We start from the raw sequence: 19,209 nt of genomic DNA, 5'->3' as shown, positions 1-19,209 counted from the left end.
ACTTGGGCATCTCCGTATTTCTATGGGTCTTAGCCAAGTGTTTTACTACCTTGAACCCCTATTAGTTAAGCAGATAGACCAGCTTTCAGGGAAGGCCATAGATGTTGGCTGACACATCCAACTTTTCTTGTGTTGACTTGGCTGGCCCTACTTGGATGCACTGTCAGCCGGTCGCATTGCTGCGTAAACAGCCCCAAAGTTGGGAGTTATAAGGTGAAGAGGCTGCAGATAACTGTCCCACGGCAGTCAGCAGCCTTACAAAAATGCTGTTTGAGTCATTAAGTGCCAGCTTCCTATGGCTTCGCGGGGTAATTGCCTGCTTTGGCACCAGAAGCAGCCAGGCGCCGGCTGCCAGCGCTTTCCACCTCAGCTTAGGAAAGCAGCTCCGTGATTAACACAGCCATGATTAACGAACACAGACGTGATTAATTAACACAGCTTTCCTCTGCTCTGGAGCTGTTTGCCCACTGAGGGGGCTTTGCTTTATTTTATTTTATTTTTTTTTTTTTTTTGGGGGGGGGGGGGAGGTTGGAGGCCGCAGGGCCTGGCCCCTGGGCAGAACTACAACTCCCAGCATTCCCCGCGGGGCCCCGCCGCACAGAGCGCGCCGGGAGCGAAGCGCCGCGGGCCGACCTCCATTTTCTCCCCCCTCCCTCCCTCTCCTCCCGTGGCGCGCCGGGCGGGGCCTCATTTGATCGACGTCCCCCCTGACCAACCAGCGCTCCCCACCCCGCGGCGTCCCACCAATGAGCGCTCAATCCACCGCCCCCCGCCCCTCCCACCCCGCGGCGGTAGCGGCAGTGGCGGCAGCCGGGGGAGGGCGCGAGCTGCGCTTAAAGGGCCCGCAGCGCGCACGCCGCGGGGTTGGGGTCGGGGCGGCCGCGGGCCGGGGGCTGCCCGGGGCCGCTCCGCAGCGTGGCGGCGGGGCCGGGGCCGGGGGGGGCCGGAGGCGGCGGCATGGAGCAGGCGGCGCCCAAGAGGTAAGGGCCGGGGGGCTGCTGCCCCTCCCGGAAGCGAGCGGAGGCCTTTTGGGGCTGGGTGGGTGGGAGCGGGCGTGTTTTTATTTTTATTTTAGTGTTATTTTAATTATTTTTTATCTTTTTTAATTATTTTTTGCGCTTTGCGTGCGGCGGGGTGGGGGCTGCCCGCCCGCACCCAGCTCCGTGCCCGCAGCACCCCGCTTGGCCCCGGTGTTGACCCGCCCGGTCGCCTCAGTCCCTCTTTATTTTTAATTAATTTAAAGCCTCCGGCCTCTGCCTGGCGTCCCGGGGTAACGTGGTGAAACCTGCCTGAAACGTGGCGGACAGCGCGGGGCCAGGAGCGAGGCTGCAAATGGGCAGGCTGGAAGGGGAGCTGGGCTGGCTGGGATGCACTTATCCTGTATGGGGAGTGCTTACAGTGGGGCTGTACCCGCTGGGATGCCCTTATCCTATAGGGAAAGTGCTTAAAGAGGAGCTGTACTGCCTGGGATGCCCGTATCCTATATGGGAAGTGCTTAAAGAGGAGCAGGACTGGCTTGGGATGCCCTTATCCTACATGGGGAGTGCTGATAGTGGAGCTGTACGCAGTGGGATGCCCTTATCCTATATGGGAAGTGCTTAAAGAGGACCTGGACTGGCTGGGATACCCTTATCCTATAGGGAAAGTGCTTTAAGTGGAGCACTACCCACTGGGATGCCCTTATCCTATATGGGGAGTGCTTAAAGTGGAACTGTACTGGCTGGGATGCCTTTATCCTATATGGGAAATGCTTACAGTGGAGCACTACCCACTGGGATGCCCTTATCCTATATGGGAAGCGGCCGTGTGCTGTCCAGATCGCCGTTACCCAGCCCTTGTGTGGGAGCTGCAAGTGCTTTGCTCCCGCTTCCTGTTAATGTAACAAAAAATATAGGAACTGCTCCATGTAAACTTGGTCCGGAAGATAACAAATAATTTTTTTTTTCCCTTTAAGCACGTCTGTTTGTGTTCAGGGCCCTTAAAATTCCTTAAAGCGACTTCCTGTGGGATGACAGGAGTTGGGGAAAGTGCAGCTGTGAGCTTTCATCGGTCTTTCTCCAGCAGTAAGTCGAGTGGCAGTGACTACTCCTGAAAAGTTTAACGAGGAACTGATTAGGGGTCATTAGGCAGATTAGTGCCTTTATCGTGCTCCCAGAGCCCAAGCTGAAGGTTTGGCTGCTGCAGAAGCTGCACCGAATTCAGGGTCAGTCTGTCCCCAAACCGAATGTCTCAGGAGAAGCCACCACAATGGGCTTAATTTGATGTGAGGATCAGTGATGAGCCTTTGACTCTTTGTAGAGTTTGACTCTGCTTTGGGGTAAAGCCCCTCGTCCTGGGTTTGACGCTACACATTTGGGTGGATGGGTAGCACCGAAATTACCAAGAGGATCTTGAATGCGTGGAGGCAGCCAGGTGGGATTCTGGCTGAATTCATTCCTGGAGTGGTAATGGCGTTGTTAACAAGATTTCCCACAAATACGTTTTCTGCAATCTCTTTTATTTTGGAAGGGTGTAGGGGTGCTTAGTTACAAGACTTAGAAGAGCAGGCTTTAGCCACTTCTCTGCATTAAGCTTACATGACTGTAGGGTTTGAGGTTGGGGGAGAAAGGAGAGGCCTGCGGTGTAGTTTTGGACTGACAGTGCTTCATGCCTCGAATAAAGGGAATGGGAGAGGCAGCAGTAAGCATTTAGGAGAAATGGGAGTGTCTGAGAAGTAATCAATGTTACAGGCACTGCTGCAAAGCTTGGGCTCTGGTGATACCAAAGGACTGAAAATAAAACTCGAAACTAGCATATCCTACAGGGCTGTGCGCGAGTCTTGTCTGCTTGTTCCTTTTTTGATGTTTGTTTTGAAGATCTAGGCTTTGCTCTAACTTTATTACCCAGCTGTAAGTCTGGCTAGCCCAGCAGATGTTGGGGAGGTATCTAAATCCGTAGTTTTGAGTCAGGAGGAACTAGGAAGCTGATGAAGGAACTCTTAAATTCTGGCCACTTCTTACGCTTCTCAGATTTTTTTTTGATGTTTTATGTCTGGAAACTTAAATGTCACGAGACTGTGGTAGGTTTGTTTCTGTAATGCGAGGGAAGGCTTTTTTTTTTTTTTTTATGAGATACTGAAGTCTGTGGTCTGTGCCTGTATATCCTCTTGATCTGTTTGTTTTCACAGTTCGCTTGCTGTTCCCAACAGTTCTTGCTCTGCTGGGCCACCCCCTTCTGCGAGCGTAGGAGTACAGGTTGCTTTTGTTCCCTGATTTCGTGGGCCGAGTTTTCGATGTCTGCCTGGGAAGCAGTGGTGACTTGGGCTGGATAAACGTGTTTTCCTGGCAGAAGGGATGGGATCAGGCTGCTTTACGTTGGTGCCCGCTGTCCATGGGAGGAGTTACTGCAGCAACAGGGCCCATGCAGTAGGTCTCACATCAGACATTCGTCCAGAGGTAGCAAGAATGGCACATGAACACTGCAAAAATACAGAGACATCTTAAAATCTGTGTTTTCTTACAGGTGTAGGACTCATTTCCCAGTTCCATGTAAATGAACACACAAAAATTCTTTGTGTAGAAGCTTGAAAGTCTTAAAACAGCCCTTCAGAGAGCAGCAGTGATGCTGTCCAAGTGACAGGCCAGGCCACTGCAGCTTTTAAAATGGGAATGGCATCAGAAGCTTTTAGTGTTTGCCCCATAAAGCAACAGTAAGAAAAGCCATCTGAGCAATTCTCTTCAGAATAATTGTTTACTTTTTAATAATTTAGAGAAGGTGTTCTGGTTTCATAGTCAACTCTTGTCACAGTGATTGACAAAACAAATTTTCTTGCATCTGAATTTTTGTTTTAGATGTGTTTTATTTATAGTTCCTCATTATATCAAGAGTGAATATCCTTTCTGTAGTCATTTACAAGTGATTGACAGTTGCCTCAGCTACAAAGTCTGCCTTTGAGTTGTTAGTGATTTGTCCCTGCTATTATTGTTGCATTTTCCTGTTTAAATTAACCTGCACATATAAGGAAATAGACTGCATGCAAGGGAAAGTAACCAGAACTGGCTGAAAAATGCCCAGTTGCTAATGTTCGTGTGAATGGGTGTGTAACATCATGTGGGTGGCAACTGTCTTAGGTCTTCCTGAAAAATGCTAAGATGCAGGTGTAGGTTTGTTTGGGTCTTATTGGTAGAAAACTAAATGGAAGTTCATAATAGAATAAGCACGCGATATAATAATGTAAACTCTTAAACTTGCGTCTCCTTGTGTCAACTGGGTAAACCAGTGTAAATGTCTGAAGGTTTTCACGTGCCACTTCTATTTCTGATGACTACAGGGACTTCTCTTGCTAGATTCATTTTTAGTGCATCGTTATAATTGATCCCAGCCATTCTTTTTAAATGTTTCAGTGTGCCAGTTCTTCTGCAAAATAAACCACACATTCGAGTTTCATGGAGTAGTCTCCAGTTTTCCATAACTCATGACAATAATTGTTGGAGCTGTGTTCTTTAGTCCTGCTTTACTTATTTATTTATTTGTTAGCTTTCTGTTTTTCTCAGTACCTACCTCTGTGATGCATCCCGAATTTATTTTGTAAAATTTGTACATAATGATCATAGGACACTAAACTCGTTCTTCTTTATAAGTTGGAGGTGGGCAGGGGAATCTCTTGTTCTTTTAGGTCCCAATTCAGATTTTTATGGTCTTTATGCTGGGATTGGTAGTCTTCGGTGCCTTTCACTGTTTCTAAAACGATTATTTTTTTTTCTGCTTATTTAGTTTTGTTGGCATACTTCAATGATGTGTAAGATTCCAGTTATACTAGTAAGTATGGATGTTGTCTCCCATCAGCTGGACTTAGGAAAGTGAACTTCTTTGTTGGGGTGTATTTTCCTTCTTTAAGGAATTAGGTCTTATGCAGCAAGTCAAACTTGCTTGGAATGACAAAATTGTTGTCCCAGATGTGTAGTTCAGTTGGTTGTCCTGCTTCTAGGAAGGCTTCTCCTTCTGGACAGCTCGAAATTGCCCACAGTCACTACCTGATGCTCTGGGCATCCTTTCTGGAGCAAACAAACAGAATGACATTTTCCCCAGGGTTTATATGGTTAACTTCTCCACTTCTTTAGACTTTCTTATGGTTATGTTTATACATGGCAGTTGGATCCTGTGTTAAATTGCTTTGGAGCTGGCTGATAACATTAATTTCTAATGCAGAACACCTTCATGCTTAGGAAAAAGCAGTGATGCTTTTGAATGTTTGCCTGTGTATTTGTGCTCAGGAGGTGAGGCTGGCGGATGGACAGGTGCCGGGGAATGGCCACACTTGTGTGCTGATTCTGAAGTCCTAGATGTGTTCTCCTGTCCCTATTTCCAGTTGCTTCTTTTTAAGAACAGTGATACTAACATTTGATGTTGATGGTAATATCCACGGTCCTTTCTTCTATGCCATTTAGTGCTTTGCTTCTCACTAAGGGCTTTCTCAATTGTAACCCTTTCAGGCCATATCAAGTGCTGTTGTTTGATTTTTGTTTCCAGAAGGTTAACAGAATCCCCAGCTTTAAGCAGCCTGAGCCACGAGGATCTTCCCACAGCCCAAAGAACTGCAGTGCCAACTACTAGTGTCCTCTGAACTCCGGACCTAGCGTCTGTACTCTTAGTGTATCTCTGTAAAGCAGCATGGAGTACTTTGAGCAGTGTGTGTGATAAAGTTCCTGAGGCTGGCATATCTTCCTTCCTGAAAGAGGTTCAGTGCTTTGCCGTGCTAGTGCTCAGCGTTGGTCTCATGATGTGTTTGTCAGAGTTGAGTAATGGGAAAATAATTTTAATGGCAGTATGCTTTTTTTTTATTATTTATTTTTTGTCTTTAGGCTGCTTCTTGAATAGTCCAGGTCATTTCTTATTTGACAGGGATGTTGGTTTTGTTCATTTCATGGTTGATCACGATTGCTTCCCTAGCTCTTCTCAAGCAGCCCTTGGCATTAATGGTGCTGTTGAAACTCCTTTGGTATTAAGCATAATCCAGAGCTCTCTTTCATGAAGCAAATTTGCTCAGAAGACAGATCTAGAAGTGAGAACTTGAAGCATGTTTTGAAGAGATGTTAAGAACAGATTCCTGCCCCCCTTATTTTAGCAAGCACTATTCTATAGAGCAGGTGGAAGTGTCTCCTGTTATGGGAGAGCTCACAGGGTTTTCTTCCAGCTGCTAACAAGTTCAGTCTCTGGACTGCGCTGCTCGGTATGTTTTTGTTATGCAGCTCTTCAGTCGAGTGACAGACTCAGCAAGCGGTCATGCTTTCTATTTTTTTTTTGAGGCTCTACTGGCATTGCAAACATTCTGCGAACTCTTTCTGCTGGTGGCAAGCAGGGACTGACTGCAGTAACTTTTCCTTTTGTGACTGCTGCCTTTAAGGATGCAGGCAACCTGTTCAGAGAGGGGCAGGAAAAAATTGGAACAAAAGAATCAAAATAAATGACTTGTTTCTTTAATACCTGCATGCAAAGTCTTCCTCCCTCCATTTCTTATTATTTATGACTTACTCGTTCGGTAACAAAATCTGCACTTTCCTGCAAGACTTTAAGTTCCATCTTTTTAGTTTCTAACGAGCAGAGAGAGGGCAAAAAAGAAAGCAGATTGTTGTGTGTTCCTGTGTTTGATTTGTAGGCTGCTTGTGCAGACATTCTTTAGCTGCTCTCATCTGAGTTTTCAGCTGCTTTGGCTGTGTTCATGGGTTCTGAATTTCCTTGGCTCTGGAGATTTTTATCCTCCCCTTAAACATGCAGGTTTCCCAGGTTCCTGCCTGTTCAGTTTAGCCAACTGCATGGTCTTTGGAGCAGTTCCTACACTTTGCATTACTGATCACGGATGAATTTCACACTCAAACCACTGCTACATCTGTCACATAGGTATTTGATGTGTAAATGCAGGCGTGTAAGCACTCCAACACTGCTTGCTTTGCTTAACACCAGTCTGTATGACCTGTGCACTTAGCCACTTTCTTTACATTTCTGTCTTTACTTAGATGGTAAGCAGTTGCAAATCACTTTTGGCTCAGGAATTGCCTCATCAAGCACTTCACCTGTTGATTTATTTATTCTTTTAATTCTTTTTATCACATAAATATATATTTTTAATATGAAGGCATTTCTTTTCAGTGCTGCTGTTCTAATGTTAGATCTGTCAATCTGTTCTGTCCCTGCCTCCTTCCCTTCCCGTTTCGTATTCATTTCCAGGAAAGTGTCACAGGATAACGTATTTTCCATAAGGTCTCAATGATCTGCAGTGCTTCAAAGCCTTCCCCTCGTGCCCCGTTTTTTCCTCTTGCATATGGAATACATCGGATCTATCTAACCCTACAGCACCAGCTATTATTCTTCGGCTCATCTCCTCCTTTAATAGCAGCCCTGGCTACCACATAGAGTTAACTTGTGATTCCAGTCCTGTAGCAGAGCCCCCTGTATCTGTCGGGGCGAGGGATTTACACATTGCAGCCACACGGCCTTGCAGCACCATGTGGGTGGTTCTATTTTCCTGCTCAGTGTTCGGGGTCAGCTTCATCAAAAGCTTGCAGCCAGGTTGTGTTCTCGGATCTGTGAGGCATCTGGGGAGAGACTAGGGCTGGTTGGAAGGGGCAGAGGGTAAGTAGTGAGAGTGAGCTGGAGGTGCTGGGGGAAATAAGAGGGATATGGAGTGATTGTCAACTGACAGAAGACTGGAGGAGGAAAAAAATAATCACAGTGGTGTTTAACCAGAGATTTTGTTGCACCTGTATATACACCAAGATGGGAAAAGTACTCTACCAACAACTCTTAGAGTACTTATCTCTTGGGAATGCAGTGCTTTGCTACCATCTGTGTGGCTGAGGTGCCACCCTACGCTCCTAGGGTCATCCTGACTCTGGGTTCTGCCTTTTAACTTGATGTAATTCGTTATCCCAGCCCTTCAGATGGATGAAGGGCTGGTTTACACTCTCAGATAATGATGACGTAGGGTACTCTAGTCAGTAATGACCATGTGTTTGCACGATGGCTGCTTTTTGATGAAAGGTGTGCCTTACTGTGTTCTCTGGCTGTTTCTGCTTTAGCAAAGGAAGTGGTTTAGACAGTGAATTTGTCCCGTGCTGCTTTGAGTTGAGTAAATATTAGAGAGAAAGTGATGATGACAAAAAACTGTCATAACTTTCTCCAAGTTGTATGGTGGTTGATAAAATTATCTTACTGCGTTTTAATTAGACATCTTATTTTCATTGCAATATGTTTTTCTTTATAGTCCTTTTCTTCTGTCTGTGTGCTTGTATGAAAAAATTGTTTGAGTTCTGTGTCTCTCCCCAGCAAAAAATAAACAAATCTTTGTCTTTCTTCTAGCAAACTGAAAAAGCTCAGTGAAGATAGTTTAACTAAGCAGCCTGAAGAAGTCTTTGATGTTTTGGAGAAACTTGGTGAAGGGTAAGTGCAACTATTTATGAGGGGATGGGATCAGAGGGAAGCAGTATATAAAGCATGTGTTGGAATATTAAGTTACAGAGAGAGTGACTGTAAGTGTCCTGAGGAATGCTTCTCTAGGCAACTTTTAATAATAAAGCAAATGCATGCGTCAATAAGCTTCCATGCTTCCCTAAATCTATTTATGTGCTTTTGACATCCCTCAGTTATTGAGGTAGCAACAGTTTGTGCCTGCATGGAAATGAGATGTGCTACATCTTGACAAAGATTCATTATTCAGAGTCACAACTTTGCTGAGGTCCTGATGGAACTGAAATTTTTGCAGCCTGACAAAAGCCTCAAACTTCTACTTGAACATATGGCTTCTATGACTTTCTTCATGCTAGAAGTGAGAAGCAATTTATATTGTAAGAAGGATAACACTTTGATTCCCTCTTTTAGGTCTTATGGTAGCGTGTTTAAAGCAATACACAAAGAATCTGGACAAGTTGTAGCAATTAAGCAGGTCCCTGTGGAGTCAGATCTTCAAGAAATAATTAAAGAAATCTCTATAATGCAACAATGTGACAGGTAGGTATAACAATTCTGCTTTGTTTCCAAGACTTCTGTGAAAATGTATTTGTAGTTGTAATGTTTTGGTAATATAGTTGAAATATAGGCAGCTGCAAACTTTTATTTGGAAACTTAAAACAGTTTATGTTGGACTATCTACATAAAGCAACCACTTTGAGGACCGACTCCTATCCTTACCTTGGATTGAAGGAAGGACCAACAGTGTACATCATAGAAACTGTTGAAAGAATAAGTACTTGCATCTGCTTACAATTCCCCATGCTTGCTTCACTGTTCTTGCATTAGCAAACCCAAAAGGTTAATATTTCCTGTCTATGCTCTTAGGCAATGCGAATTCTGAATTACCCGTTTCAGAAGATCAATAAAAATGTTTCTAGCACGAGGTTAATGGCTTGCTGTTAACTTCCAAAACAGTCTGCCATTGTTAGTCTTTTTCATGCAGGAACGTACCTTTTGAAAAGTGAGCAATCTTTGAGTAGTTCTGAAGGACTGTTACCTTACCCTGGCTCACAAGTAATAAATCTTAGGATTTTTAGTATTTTAGGAATGGAAGCCTGAACAGAAAGTGCCTTCAGAGATGCAGAAACTTTCTTGTTTCTTCCCTCTCTCTGAAGTAGGATTTTTTTTTTCCCCCTAATTTTTTGGAATAATCTGGCTGAAAGGTTATAAACACAATCTTAAGAATTGCTAGGAGGAGGTTTTAGTCCGCTCAGTGGTACAAAGTATTGTTTGCAACTCGAAGCCTAATTCAAGTTGGGAGAAACTTTGTTTAAAATATTGATTGCTGTAGTTATTATCTTAGTGAATTGTATTATAGCAAGAGGTCTATTATTTCTCAGTTGTGGTTATGCTTTTGTGCCGTTGAAATAGTCTTTAAATGAAAAATTTGACCTTGTTTGGCAGTAGCACATGAGAATGGGCTGTTCTTCAGACTTCTTTAGCACCTCTGCCTGCAAACCCTTATCCAAGCCCTTGGTATCTGCAGCATATACATACACATACAACCTTAATCCATTCCCTTCTGGTCTTGACTGCTTTGAACCACAAGAAGCGTGTTAAATCTGTGGGCAGAGGAATGGGAGGAAAAGGAAAAGATTCATGTTTTTTCCCCACTGTCCACAAAGATGCGTAAAATGGTTATTTCAGGTGATATTAATGGTTATTTCAGGTAATATTAAGATAGTTTGGGACCATTGAGTACTGTTTGAGGTGCCTCTTAATCCTTTTTGTCCCTGTGAGACTTCATCTGTTTGGACAGTTGAAGCTCTGTAACAGGCATATACTAAAAAGGAAAGCAGTGGTCTTGTTTGTCTGCTTTATGGTGGAACTAGATAAGATTCCCAGAGTAGATCCTCAGCTTTTCCTGTACACTGAAAAGAGAAAATACAATTACGTGGATTGTTCTCGTTGCTGTGCTCCTAATGCCATCTTCCAACTGCTTCATGTCTTTCCTCTTGTTTAAAGGAAGGTTTTGAATGAGCAGAAAAATAGCACCTCGTGAATTCTCAGAAATAGGTGTCCTGTGGGGGTCAGTGCTAGGATAGCAGCTGTTAGGCTCTGCCTTGTGAGCTGATGGGAAGCAGTGGCCATTAGTTTGCGATCAGTATTGAAATACAGTCTTAAAACAAATGTCTGTAAAATACAGCATGCTATGACCAAAAAAAAAAAAATAATAAAGTGGTGGTACTTGATGATCTTTTCAAATTTTCAGCTTTCTTTCTGTACTGTGTTTCTTGTGCAGGTTTCATTCTTATTCCTAGGTGAGCCTACTCATCTCTCCCTCATATCCCCTGTCCTGCCTATTTCTTCTTTGCTTTTCCTCTTTGTTCCCTGCTTCTCCTCGAGCAACATAGAGCATTTTATTAGTAATAGTACATGTACTATTGTATAATTCTTGTATTTTGGAATAAGGATTTAGAATTACAGAACACAAGCTCTTCCTGCACTGGATGAGATGCAGCTATCCTGTTTGAAAAGGAGAGCTGGGCTGCAGCTCTGCACCACATGGTTGCTTCTATGTCCTGTTCCTCAGTGTAGAGACAGTGCTGTGTAGCCCTGGTGAGAGGGAGGGCCAGCACACAAAAGAAAGTCTTAGGGCTTTCTTTTCACATGGGATGATTCCACAGATGTTATAGGGAAGCACTGTTGTTGCAGCATCTCAAATAAAATACCTGAATTCTAACACTGTTTCTTTCTCCCCCATGCCTGCTTCTAGAACTAGCTACACTGATTGTGCTGTATCTTTTCTAGGGGAAAAATGCATATTCTAAGACAAGCAGTTGATATGGAAAAGACTGTCCCATGTAGCTAAATGGGACAAAGCGTTAAGTAAATGCGAACAACGTTTTGAGATTGCATAGCACTATCTTGTCTTGATTTGTATGAAAACATAAGTTCTGCTGGGAATACTAGTACAGTGAAAGTCTCACAAGAGATGGTCACAAAAATCAGTGGGTTTTCTGTAGAAATAATAGTGATTTTCCTCACATCAAGAATTTCCCAGGAGCAAGATCAGTGTGTAGTACTTGTGTTCTTAGGAATAATGATGAGGAGGGAATGGGCCCACCTTGCCTCCTGTAAAGGCAAGTTCCTATAGCATTAACAGCTCTGTAGTGGTTTGCTGTTGGTTTTAATCAATGTATAGAAAGAGAGCATTAATTTGCAGGAGTCAAACAACTCTTTATAATATTGGTTTTCTAATAACAAGTTGCTGTCAGACATGTCCATCCAAAAAAATAATTCCATGATAGAAAAAATTGTTCAGTTCTACCTGATGCTGCGGGTGTTCTGACCAGAAGCTACTGAGTTCTCAGTATCTTACTTGCTGTCCTTATAGGAGACTGATTGCAATCTAACTGTAACCTCCTTTGCTTATTTTCCTGGGAAAAATCCTTCATTTTCTTTTTTTTTTCTTCAATAAATACAGCATCTGATCACTCTTGTGGAAGAAGATCCTTGTTACATCTTTACCACATCTGTTTATGCCTTTCCTTTGCGTGTGCCTCAGAGGCAGCATGCCTCATGTGACAGTATGAAATGAATGTGTGATGTGAGGATACAGTACTGTCATAAACTTGAGATGCTTCAATATGAAAATACATTTGCAGATCCATAAGTCCAGTTCAAACCAACACTAGATTGTTTCCATAAAGTAGCCTAGATCTGAACTTAGTAAGTTCATGCCTGAAAAAAACATAAACATTTGGGAGTCTCCATGTTTTTTTGTTCAGTACTAAGACAAGAAAACAAGATTACTTGTTTTTAAGGCACTAGTGAAAGAAGGAAAACATCCAGTAACTTTTTAAGAGGAGTTTTAAAAAAAAAAAAAAAAAAAGTTAGGCCTTGGAGTAGGAGAAAACCAAGCTTTATATCAGAGGACTAATGTTTGGGAAAACTGTGTCTATATGAAGATCACTGGAAACTTGTGATATATTTAGTAGTGTATTTTATCATTTTCTTAATCAGCCAAACCTTATTGTTTCAACAAAGCATTGGTAGTGCTAACTACAGTTTTAAAATGTATTTGGTTAAATTTGCTCTTTGGTTGCGTTAGTGTCTGTCAAACTGTTTTGTTTTTTTTTTTAACAGCACTTGTACTGATTTTCTTAAGAGTTCATCTATTTAATTCTTTTTCTCCCCATCCAGTCCCTATGTTGTCAAGTACTATGGCAGCTATTTTAAGAACACTGATCTGTGGATTGTTATGGAATACTGTGGAGCTGGCTCTGTTTCGGACATAATTAGGCTTCGTAACAAAACGGTGAGTTTTCTTCCAGAAATGTATGTAACACGTATTTAAAATAAACCATGAATTAAGACTAGAAGCTGTCAGAGTTGCGAGATGAGACCTTTGATGATGTGATGGGACTTAGCAACTGCACAACCAGTGCAAAACTGTATTTTTGGAAAGTATTTATCCATTCTTCCCTGATGTAATCATGAGAAGTGGAACATGCATCTTGAAATGTGAAGGTCCTGTAAGTTTCTTAAAAATTACTACTTTGTGAAATGTAGAACTGTGTGTGGCTTCTTCCACCTGACGGCCTATTAGCAGACCGTTTAGTATATGCATGACTTGAAAGCAGGCACAGAATTGTCTTGCTTCTACTCGGTAATTAGGGAGCATGGAAAGTAATTGGGTATTATTCAAGGGCTGAGAAGGGAAAGGGATGCCAATTAGGGAATGTGAGAGGGAACTGAAAGGGAGATTTGTAGGGAGGAGTTGCAGAGTGGTGATAGTTGCAGTAATGTAGGGGAAGATGCAAACCCATAGGAAACAGGCTTTGTTATTTTTTCATAGAATCTGCTGAAGTAAGACTTCGTGTAAATATCCAACAATCTTTTGATCCTTTGAGGACATTGTCTCCAGTGGTGGCCTGTAATATAAGACAAACATTTGACTAACAAGTACTATGAGATGGCACTTTGCTTGCTAGCTTTCTACGCTTTGTCATGGTACTCTGAAATATTTGTACCACATGTGAGTGGGGGCAGAGAGAGGAGAGGAAAAATAATGTTTAGGCCTAGGGGAGAAAAAACAAGTAAGGGAAGGTGGGGTTAGACTTATTAGGAAGTAGGGTAATGTCCAGTGTAGGGGGAGCCTCTAAAGAAAAGGTGGCATGCCTCAGGGCTACTGTGATGTTAAACTGATGACCTCCCTTTACCTGCTGGTGATACTTTGCAGCCAAGAACACCATTAGATGGCTTAGCAGCAAAGGCATGTCACTGACTCCTGCTCAGCTTGGTCCCCACCAGGACCCCCAGGTCTGTCTGTTTCTGCAGAGCTGCTTCCCAGCTGGGAGGCCCCCAGCCTGTGCTGATGCCTGGGGTTGTTCCTGCCCAGGTGCAGGACTTTGCACTTCTCCCTTTTGAACGTGGTGAAGTTCCTGTCAGCCAATTTCTCCAGCCTGTCCAGGTCCCTCTGGGTGGCAGCACGGCCCTCAGGTGTATCAGCCGTTTCTCCCAGCTTTGTGTCCTCTGCAAACTTGCTGACTGTGCTCTACCCCATCATCCAGATCATTAATGAAGATGTGAATTAAGGCTAACCCTTGGGGTACGTGGCTAGTACTAGCCCACAACTAGGTCTTGTGCTCTTCTACTCATCCAGCTCACGTGTTAGCAGCTGAGGTTCCCGTGGGAGATGGCGTCAAAGGCAGATAATATCCACTGAGAAGGTTCAGTAGCTCCAGTAAGAAATAGTGCAAGCTAGACCACAACTAAAAAAAAAAGTCAATTTAAAACAGGATATGGAGGGGACTAAACCTGTGTGTATACCTATTTAAAATGCTATAATTTTTTATTTCAAATTAAGTTTTCATTTTTTATTAAAAAAACAAAACAAAACAACAACAACAAAAAAAAACACACACCAAAAAAAAACACACAAAAAAGCAGGCAATCTTGCTTCTCATATATGTTTTAGGTTATTAACAGACTAAGGATATTAGAGATTTAAGGGAAAGATGTTTTAGTCTCAGAGCAAATACATACCAATTATTGGAGAAACCAACTTTTGTGAATCAAGTTGATGTGTTTAAATAGCATAAATTCTATTGTAAGAAATAGAATCAGTAAGTAGATGGATACATGTAATGAGGGAAAAGTCAGCATACCTTTTGTAAAAGCAAGTCATGCTGAGCATGCTGAGCTAGTAGAATTTTGTAAAGGAGTTACTGGGCATGTGAATACTGCTGGCTGGTGTGGATATGCTCAGTATCAAAAGGCTTCCACACCAGAGGTTGTTCTGTCACAGGTGGATAACCCTTTTAAAAATAGGAAGGAGGGAAGCAAGGAAGAAGTCATTTTGGGAAATCAACATGAGTCTGTGCTATCCTCTTTGTGAAAGAGGGTAGAAATACTGATGAGATACTGTTTTTACTACTAGAAACACGCTGAAAGACTTGAGAGGCTTTGTGAAACTGAGTGTGTGTGACTGAGAAAGTAAGCTTAAGTAAATGTGAAGACATGCATTTAGCTTGGTGGTGGTAGTGGCAAAATCTCTTATAGGTTCAAGAGCACTTGAGCTTAATATGAGGAATTGCCAAAGAGTAAAATAGTGTCAAGGACATTACAGAAAAGAGTATTGATAGGAATGATCAGAAATAAGGAATTCTTCTCAATAAGGATGTACTAAATATATTAGGATAGTTGTGTGGAACAGAGGTAATGGGGGGGAGGCATAGTGGAAGGTTTAGAAAAACATGAGTGGCATGGAGTCAGTAAGATATGCTTTTGTGCTGTTGATTTTTTTTTTTTTTTTTTAAAGTTATCACTTGTATTAGATTGAAAGCAAATAATGTTTTCTACCCATGTGGAAATCCTTCTCCATACGTCCACTGTATAGTTGCAGAAGATTCTATAGATTTTGTTTTTAGAAGGAATTGAACCAGACCAAGAAAAAAAAACTGCTGCTGAATACAAATATTCAATATCTGGAGTAGGAAATCCAATATCCTATAGATTGCTTATGGGAGGGTGAAGCAGAGAGCTATTGCTATTTACTTGATGTGTTCTTATGCTCTAGTTGCCTGCTATAGGTCACTGATGAAGGTAGACTATCAGGCTACATGGAACTGTTATTCTCCCATAGAATAGGAGGTGTTGTGGTGTATATAATAATAAAAAAAAAAACAACAGCCAAGCAAAATCCTCTATTTTTCACTTTGTGTGCCTATGTCTCACAAATTTTGGAAGAGTTAGTCAGGGGCTCTGAACTTGTTTGAATTCTTCTGCTCTGCCCCCCAAAAATGTTTCCTAATTTTAACATCTCCCTGCATCATATGATGCTGAAATTCTGGAAGTTGAATATGACTGAGTACTTAATTTGTAGATACTGGTGAGGGTTGCCATCCAGTCTCCTTTGTTTTATTGTTAAATATGGAAGCTATTCAGTGTTCTGTCTGCGTGAGACAGTTCAGACTGACAATTGTTATTGTCTATTCACTGCATTTAAAATCCCCAAATGAGCTTGAATTTGCATATGTCTTTACAACGCTCTGGTATGGTAAGCTTGTGGAAAATATTCTTCTGCCGCAAGAACAGACAACGTGAAGTGGTTCGAAGTCTTCCCTGGCAAGCATGCGTGGTGGTGGTCTGCATCAGTCATTGTATAAATATACTGTTATCTCCCCTTGTAAAGGGAGAACAAGAATTTGACTTCTGGAACTGGTATATTTTTTAAAAGTATCTATTCTTCTACAGATTAAACTTAAAAATGAAAAAAGGTTGCTTCCTATGGTGTCTAGTTAGTGAAACAGAAGTAATTGCTCTAATTTGCTGAAATTACCTTATTTTAAGAATGTGTTCTTCTGAAATTATTCTCCCCTTTTCAATTCCATTTATTCTCCCTGAGTATAATTCTAGGCTGTCTGAAAGAGCTCTAAATAGTTTAATAAAGCTCTATACAGTTTAATTACCATTCCACTAAAATTAACTGTTGATATTGAAACTCTACATGAAAAAGTTAACCTTAGTAACCTGAACTTGGTGCACGTTCCCTTAGTTGTTGCTATAATTTAGAAAAATGAAATGAAGTTCTCCTGTTGTTTCTCAGTCATTATTAAAAAATTCTTGTGAAACACTGATCTGATTACCTGGACTACTCTGCGATGGAAAGATTGACTTATTTGAATGATGCTGCTTGCAGTACTTCAGCTTTCTATTGCTTACATCTATGTATTTTTTTTAATGTAAACAAGAAGTGGTTTCACTGTACTTGTATTTTTTCACAAGTAGACACAGATGTCCTCACTTGTAAGTGAGGAGGGAATTGATTCTTATTTTGTTAAATGTGTACTGAATAGCCCCCAACACCAAGAGTTTTAGAGGTTGCTTAATTTCCTTGAGTTGTCAAATGAAGATTGTGGTTGGGCCAAAGAAAAGTTTTTCCTGTTTCCCCGTGTTTAAGGAAAAAGAAACTGAGGAAAAGAGAGTTGAAGTAAGAACCTAAAGATCTTCCTTTTCTGTAGCTGTGTTTTCCCTACTTCAGCAGTTCTGTTCTTTCTCTAGAAAGTGAACGGTCCTGCACTTTGCTCTACTGGATAAAAAATGAAGGAAGCAGATTCCAAAGTTAAGCTCTGACTGATGACTGCTGATGGCCTGTTCGTATTTAGAGGTGTTCAACTTCACAGGAGCAGCATCTCATCTGAGAAGCCCGAGCTGCTGCTTCAGAAGCTAATTCAACCTTTATAATTCTGCTTGTTTGGTTTTTGTTTTTCGAGTGTGCCAGGCAGATGAGCAGCACTGGAGCAAGCTTATGATGCCTGCTAGCTCCTCTGAGGTGTGGCATTTACCAGTCCAGAGCTGTGTATCTCGTTTCGTCTGCTTTTCTCTGTGGCTGATTTGGGCGGTGCATTTATCTGATATGTCAGGCAGTGGGTTGTTGCCAAAAGGGTGGTTCTCCTGCTATCCTCCAAACTGGCTGCTGTGTTTGTGCCATTTCCATACCTCAGATACAGTGATCGGGTGGTTATGGGGTGATCTTGGGCAAGCTTGACGGTCTGATGGGGGAACTTCTTCCTTTCTAGTCTGTGCCTCCACTCCTATGAGCCAATTTGAGACTCACTGTGGCAGCACAGTGGCAAATCTGATGCCAGAGAGGCATTACGAGTGAGCAGTGGCAAAAGGGAGGGAAAAAAAGGAATGAGACTGTCTTCTCAGTGGCAGCTTGCAATGGGATGAGATAATTACAGTGTGAAGCAATACTGTGTCCTGCTGGCTGCTGTGAACATCCTGGGGTGGTGGTGGGGAGGCTATTGACACACCAGCAGCCCTGCCTCTGTACTAATAACTGGGGATGCCCTTACTCATTGGCTGCTCGTCATTAACTGGGTCATCCTAATCCCATCTCTTCTGGAGACCAAAGTGAGTTGGCTGTAGGATGTAAGAGGTTGATCCCAGACGTCTTGGTTATCCCTTTCAGTGTTTAACCTTATAAACCACGATAGGCTGCACTAGCTTCTGCAGTGTGGCACGCAGCCTATTAGGTGCTTGTCTAGCAAAATCCTTTTCATGGCTCTGATCAAGTGGTTGTTTTGTAACTTCTGGGTGGCATTATCCTGATTCTAGGAATTATTTTTGCTTAGCTCTTTAGAATAGCATTGTAAGTCCCTTCAGAAATGGGTTGTTGTCAGAATCTCAAACTGATAGACCTTTCATGTGACATTGCAATAAAACAGCATCAACCTGCTTGGAAACTTGTTCATAGCAGAAAATTCGTGTTCATCTCTTGGAAAACAAGTGTTTGTTACATGTGTGCCAGAAGTGAGATGAATATTATATATTGGTCAATTGGTACAAAAGAAGAACAAGTTAGAGCTACTGTTACCTATTTCCAAAGTAACTATTCCTATACTATATGTAAACATGACTGCGAAACAAGTATTCAGAAAATGAGAAATTTTGGTATGAAGACTGGTTGTGTAGCATCCTCTGGATGTTTTGAAGATGGTGACAAAGGAGAAGAGCATGCCACTGATTTGAAACAAATAGTAATTTGGAAGGGACTTCTGGAAGCCATCTAATCCAATCTCTTGCTTCAAGGAGAGTAAACTTTGATTAGATTGAGGACCTTGTCTATTTGAGTTCTGAAAAATCTGTGAAGGTGGAGGTTCAACAGTTTTTCTCTCTCTGGATTTATTTCTTCTTGGATCTAACCGGAGTTTTCCTTGTGGCAACTTGTGACTGCTGCCTATTCTGCTTTTTCCTTGCAATTCTGAGGAGTGTCTGCCTCTTCTGTGTGTGGGTTGTGTTGTAGTGTGGTGTTTTTGTTTTTCTTTTAAATCCTCACGTTACGTAGTTAGAAATGGCATTGAAATATCCTCTCAACTGACGTGCTCTATAGTCCCAGAGAGCTTAGTGGTCCACTGCCACTCTCCTTCCAGTTTGTCAGTGTTTCTTTATAGTAGCCCACAACTGGTAATGATGTTCCAGATCTGGCTTCATAAGTGCTGAATAAAGGGGAATATTTATGTGCTTTAACTTGCTGACTGCTTTCCTAGTGACGACTGATATATGGTGAGCCTTCACTGCTGCTTGGGTGTATTGCTGACGCACATTCAGCTTGTCTTGGGACCTTCCCCACCCCAAATGTTTCCTGCAGTGATGCTACCTGCCCCACTGAGCAGCAGCCCACACTGCTCTGCTGCATGGTATGGGGTTTGTGTGTTCCAGGTGTAGGACTTTGCCTTTGAATGTCACAAGTTTGCTGTCAACCTGTTTCCTCCA

The 19,209-nt window shown here is 42.3% G+C and overlaps 1 protein-coding gene across 2 annotated transcripts in view; it reads left to right on the top strand.

The window, feature by feature from the left end:
* The first annotated feature begins 784 nt into the window (after nucleotides 1-784).
* STK3 (serine/threonine kinase 3) overlaps nucleotides 785-19,209 on the top strand; it is a 137,280-nt gene continuing 118,855 nt past the window's right edge. The window contains exons 1-4 of one of the 2 annotated variants that reach the window (XM_068672340.1): nucleotides 785-980; nucleotides 8,335-8,415; nucleotides 8,854-8,982; nucleotides 12,631-12,745. In XM_068672340.1, the coding sequence (XP_068528441.1) occupies nucleotides 958-980; nucleotides 8,335-8,415; nucleotides 8,854-8,982; nucleotides 12,631-12,745 (348 nt within the window). In that variant the 5' untranslated portion in view covers nucleotides 785-957. The remainder of the gene's footprint in view (nucleotides 981-8,334; nucleotides 8,416-8,853; nucleotides 8,983-12,630; nucleotides 12,746-19,209) is intronic. The other variant, XM_068672338.1, reaches the window with a different exon arrangement.

The sequence above is a fragment of the Anas acuta genome, chromosome 2, assembly GCF_963932015.1.
Source record: "Anas acuta chromosome 2, bAnaAcu1.1, whole genome shotgun sequence".
Taxonomy (NCBI): Eukaryota; Metazoa; Chordata; class Aves; order Anseriformes; family Anatidae; genus Anas; species Anas acuta.
This window is presented reverse-complemented; position numbering and strand designations above follow the sequence as displayed.